Source organism: Curcuma longa, unplaced genomic scaffold, assembly GCF_044706935.1.
Source record: "Curcuma longa cultivar G26 ecotype Majalengka, Jawa Barat unplaced genomic scaffold, ITB_CL_G26_1.1 contig_18424, whole genome shotgun sequence".
In the NCBI taxonomy this organism is placed as follows: Eukaryota; Viridiplantae; Streptophyta; class Magnoliopsida; order Zingiberales; family Zingiberaceae; genus Curcuma; species Curcuma longa.
In genome coordinates, this window is record NW_027430816.1 from 1 (window position 1) to 5,835 (window position 5,835).

At 33.5% G+C, this 5,835-nt stretch overlaps 1 protein-coding gene across 1 annotated transcript; it reads right to left on the bottom strand.

Moving 5' to 3' along the window:
• Positions 1-350: 350 nt before the first annotated feature.
• On the bottom strand, positions 351-5,334 carry LOC141816855 (sister chromatid cohesion 1 protein 3-like; the record flags this gene model as incomplete). The annotated part of the gene is made up of 12 exons (XM_074704585.1): positions 5,214-5,334; positions 4,308-4,569; positions 4,170-4,216; positions 4,042-4,091; positions 3,886-3,950; positions 3,429-3,814; positions 3,173-3,290; positions 1,508-1,644; positions 856-1,430; positions 698-734; positions 577-619; positions 351-483 (listed from the first exon to the last, which is right to left on the bottom strand). Coding segments are annotated over exons 1-12 (1,974 nt in total), but the record flags the coding sequence as incomplete, so codon positions are not given.
• Between the last annotated feature and the right edge of the window lie 501 nt (positions 5,335-5,835).

Sequence of the window (5,835 nt, forward strand, 5' to 3'; positions counted from 1 at the left end):
CATTAAAAACAAAGATATAGAATACCTATCGCTTGAAAGAAAAACTGATATTTGGTAGATACTGATCTGAAGATCTCTTCTTAAGGAATTACATCCTATGCGCTCTCTATAAAAACCTAACCTTGTCAATCAGGAGATGATACTAGATTGTTTTTGCCTATGTGATACTTGAAAGAGAATGTTTTAGAAGGTAACATTAACTATGAGAATAGTTAGTCATCATGGCCTCCTTTAACCCTGGTAACTTCACCACTAAGATTAAATCTTATACTTTCTAACGGAAGAATTAACAATGTTCTCAAATCATGTTAATCAAAAAAGAAATAAATGTTCTCAGAATATATAATTACCAAACTTTCAAAGAACATTTGTGCGCATCGTCTTCTTGCTTTTCCTTCTAAGATATCATTTAAACTTAAAACTCCATGTTCTTTATCTCGACTCTGAGGTGGTGATTGATTTTTAAGAAATTGTGCCACAGCCCTACACCATGAAGAAATTTTAACAACATAAGCATTGTTTTTCCACTTGTTTTAATAAAGAAAATAAATATAGTATAAATCAAATTTCTCTTACCTAGTCCGTGCCGATAAAGTTCCAGCTTCATTTTCTTTATAACCTGCATGAGGATAACTATTTTAAGATTTGAACTTCTATGTAACAAAGAATGCAAAGGGAAAAAACATACTTATCTTACCTGATGATTGGGTACTTGCATCAAGAAAATCAAAATCCTAAACAAAACCAAATCAAAGATTCAAGACAAGGTATATAGAGGTGCTTATTAGCAACAATCTTAAGAAAAGTAAAACATGGAAAGTAGTGTCACTGATATTCTTCTACAAAGGAACTTACTTCCTCCACGGATAGCAACACACTTGGAATTCTAGGCATGCTATTTTGAAGTGGTTCTTCCTCCAAAGAGAATAAACTAGCTCCAGTTGCATAACTAGTTGCTTCAGTCCTAGTAAAACTTTCAACTGTGGGCAATATCTCTGTATCAAAAGTCTTATCAAAGTCATGAGTTGAACCTGCTATTGTGGTGCTAAAGGGAGTCATATCTACTCCTCCAGAGGGTGATTGTATTGTTTCATTTATAATTGCTCCAGTATGCATATCAAATCGAGGATTCTCAGGTATTAGATTCAATTCATCCTGTTGTTCTGGTTCGATATCAATATGCATATCGAATAGAGAATTCTCAGGTATTGCATTCAGCTTGTCCTGTTGTTCTGGTTCCATATTTCTGTCACTATGTCGCTTAATCTCCCCATCCAAATTATTTTGTTGCTCAGGCTCTTTTTGCAGATCCTTTGAGGTAACATGAGATAATTCATTCGCAAGTTCTGATAAAACTTCCATATGGCTAGAATTGTTGCTGTGAAGAGGAAAGGATCTAGAAAAAACCTCATGGAGATTACTACACATCCCTGCATATATGTTTGATTCCAACTAGTCATTTTATAACTCAAAATTGTAAAAATGACAAACAACAAAAAAAACTAACCAGATAACAATGGTTCATGAAATACTTGATCATTGAGGCGGTTGATATGGTACTTATAAAGATCTAGCACTGAACATGGAAGCTTCCTCCGCTTGCAAACTAATTTAGTAGTGTCTTCAAGTTGTTTTTTCATGTCTCTAAAAAAACAGATTGTATGATGTATAAAACCAATTTCAATCCATGATGTTCACAAAAAAATAAATAAATCATGTAAGAATATTCTACAACCATTCTATTATTAACACTAATGAACAAAAAGCATCATTTTTAAAAACTTCATTTGTAATTGTTAAAGCATATGATTTTATACAAGGTTCAAAGGATTTCATTATATGACTGAAACAATATTATCTCAGTTGTGCCGCTATTCTAACATATGGTGCTGACAACAACTTGGAGGAGGAAAGGGATGAAGAAGAAAAAGAAAAGAATGCAACTATGTACCTAACTCGGGTCGTTGTGTCCCATTTAGAATGGTACAATTTTGACATTGTGTTATATGAACACAAACTAAAAACATAAAATATATTATTTCAATTCATCTTGACATACATTTTAGCATGCCAAAGGGTGCGTTATAGCATGCCAAAGAGTGTCGAATATTGGCATATCGCAAACAACAAAGACCCAGATGATTTTCAAAATTTAAAGGTCCAAACTAAATTATTGAAACTTAGAAAATAACAAGAAAAATTGCCAATCAAGGTTCATGTCAAAAATCATGAATTTGTGAATATAAATTGTATTAAATCATGAATCATGCAACTCTCTAAACTCATATTTTGACAACTCAATCAATATGATACCTTGCAACCACAGTTTTTAATAAAGAAATAGGAAAATTACAATGATTGAATATGATTAAAGAATTATACTATAAGCAGCAATATTTTAACCCTAAAATATTGTGGAATCTATTTTTTGGTCAGTGTGTGTTAACATTAATTGATTGGGTTTTTTATATTATTCCATGAATTATTGCTAATGTGGTTTCTGACAAATCAGTCTGATCAACTCATATTAGACTGATTCTTGATTCAGTCTGATTGAAGCACAAGATTTGTTATATTTGTGACTTAAATTGGATCAAATTGTGCAATTTGAATAAAAAAATATATGAACTTGATAACCGTAATAACAAGTTTTACAAAGGTTTTATTTCATAAGATATTTGACTGATGTCTAGAGAGATAGAATCTAGCTTATAAATTAGTAATGCTTATATTTGTGAATTTTAACATTCCATGTGCTTTAAATAATTTAGTAATTCTTTCATCCATTATCAAAATCTTATGGAGATTGATATAGCTAAAAGGTGAAAATCCATATGTAATAACAAGAATAATGAAAAGAATACTTGAAATATTAAAAATTGTGACAACATAAATACCTTCAAAAATTGGAATCTAGAAGGAAAAATTAAAGAAAATTATTCTTTGTAGTGTAATTTCATGCAACATGATCCTCATATTAAAGAGAAAAGAAAACATCTTAATTTATAATTTTTAGTAGAAGGAATTACAAAATCCACAAAGTTAACTCTCTTGCAGCATTGCCCTCATGGAAATTTGTTTATAAAGTGACAGTGATAAAGTTAGATTAGTTAGTTGATGCAACAGATCAAACAACAAAAGTTCTTCTATAAACAAATTTAGTGATACTTACGCATTTGTCAACACAATTTTCTCATCATATGAATGCTTTTTCATTCTTCTCTTTCGTTTCTGTTCTCTGATAGGAGGTGAAGGTTGAAGCTCCAACTCCAAGTGAGGCAAGGCTTGACCTACCAAACAACCAACAAACAAAAAGAATAAGACGAATCACAAACAATATTATCATACATAGATGAAAATGATTGATTGTTAAGTTGATCAACCCTAAAACAATTGGAAAATATATATCAGAGAACAAAATATCTAACCAGAAGATATCTCCCTGTTAGCAATGTTGGAATCAAATGTAGACATTGGTGGTTTGGCATGAGTTGTTGAAGGCAAAGGTTCCTCTCCAGAAACCAAAATATCTTCAAGTATTGGATCAAGACTATGCTTTCTCTTTGTTACTGATGTAGAATGATCATGTAATTCAACACCATTGCTAGTATTATCCAACTCTAACTGGTTCTCAGGCTCTAAGTTATTTTCACGCATAACCTCAATTTCTTGAAATTCTTGAATATTATTGTTCATATCAAAAGTTTGAAAAGAACCATTGCCATGATTATTTGAACCAGGGCCCTCAAAAGATGCAGAATTTAGAGCTGGGCTGACAATAGCATCCAGACCACCATCAAATGGTGGCAATATACTGCATCAAAGTGCACTATTAGAAAAAGTAAGCCAAAGTGTTTCAGTAAGAAACTTGACATAAGGCCTTACTCTTCTTCCATGGGCTCAGCATCATTTCTAATTTCTGGCTGTAGTGATGTGTTTGTGCTGTTATCCTAAGTCATGGAATCCATATAAAAGCTTAAATATTTAGATTACTGAAATTATAAAAATATTGATGCATGTAAAACATAAGATATTTGAGACCTTATCGATGAAGAAAGCTACATACTGATCTTGCCCTGCTGAAGCTTCACCTAGTACAATAAATCCTTTGTTAGCAAACTCCTATCTCACACATCACCATTTTTTTTTAATCAAAAAAGTTTACTAACTTGCCAAAGTTATTTGCTCATAATCTTTTTGGTGATTGTCTGGACCACTGTATCAAAATATGTGAACAAAGTAAATAATTATAAAGAGCTAACAGCCACTCGAATTCCATATACAATCTAAGGTGAAAAATTACATACCCAGTAGGATTGATTGATTCATCTAGCTCCAATGCATCAAGATCAAAGGTCTCAGGTAATGTTATAGACTCAAATGGAGCTTTATCTGCATTTGCCGGTAAATTGACTTGTATCGAAGCAACGGCCACCCTTATATTAGTCAACATCCTGTTACAGTCCTGGAACAGATAATTCACCTTCCACGAGTATATTCTGACAAGGCCAACCAGAAGATGCCCTGACAGTCTCAGAGCAATTGGAGCTCGAGGATACATAATCTCATCTACCAAAGCACGCAACAAGTTGAAAACAAGCGTCACAAAACCGAAGTATAAGACCAGACCATCCTATAGAAGGAAAATGACAATCTTTTCCTGATGCAAAATTTTACAACAAAGTTTTTGTTAAAAGAAAAGAGCAAGAATCAGTAAAAAAGAAAGCAAGCCCAATGAATTCTTCATCAAATACCTCGTTATAACCAACTCAAACATAGATTTCTGATCCAATGTAAACATTCCGTCAAATTAAAAGTAAACATAGAACGTGAATCATACACCCTAAAACTGCTCTGGAGACAGCAGCAGGTTATTTATCCATATAGACATTTTTTGACGATATTGTAAATAAAGAATTCAGCTTCAGTGAAATCCAACCAAAACACACATAATATAATCTTGCCTTGGTATATAAGAACAGAAATAAAATAATGACCGCAAAACATTCTTGTTATTTAAGGATTCATTTCTTCAACTCGACGGGGGTAGAATGGGCAGCGACCGACTCCGTAATGGACATCCAGAAGATTTAGATTCGAAGAAACCCATCGAGACCCAACAACCAAATCTAACCTAAACAATCGAGAAGGAGAACCGTACGGGGTCCTAGGACGATAAACCACCAAGAGGATAGAATGAAATGGAGACGAACCTGCAGAAGACCGGATGTCGACCCCGTCAACCTGAGTCTTCTTCATCTTCTGGAGGTGGGCGGCAATCCACACCATCCCAAGAGGACTCTTCTTCGCCAGCAACGAGTGGGAGTAGAACATCTCTGTTCTTCTTCTTCTGCAACGGATGAGGTTGGGATGGGCGGAGGCAGCGACGGGCGTCTGAGATTAGGGTTCGTGGCGCGCCAAAAACGAAAGCGCGCCAAAACAAAAATAAATAAATAAAAAGTTTTACTTTACACCCCACAATTTTCTCTCTTCTTACATTTTAGCTTTGCAATATTTCATATATTACAATTCACTTAGATGTCTAAATTCGAGCTAAGTCGCGATTTTCACGGTTCGAGCTAGGCGGCGGGTTGTTTGATATTTTAAAAAGATATTTAATTTTATTTGTCTCCTTTAGTTTTACATCCTTGTAATTTAATAATACATTTCATTAGGATCGCTTGTAATTTCTACTTATGCATTTCATTAATTCGACATTTAAGTGAACTAGAATAGTCAAAATGAGAAAATACAAATTAAAGGGGTCAAAACTTGAACGTAGATTACAAAAGTGTCATATAAATGAAGGGATTTCCATAGCTATTCCTGTTCGAG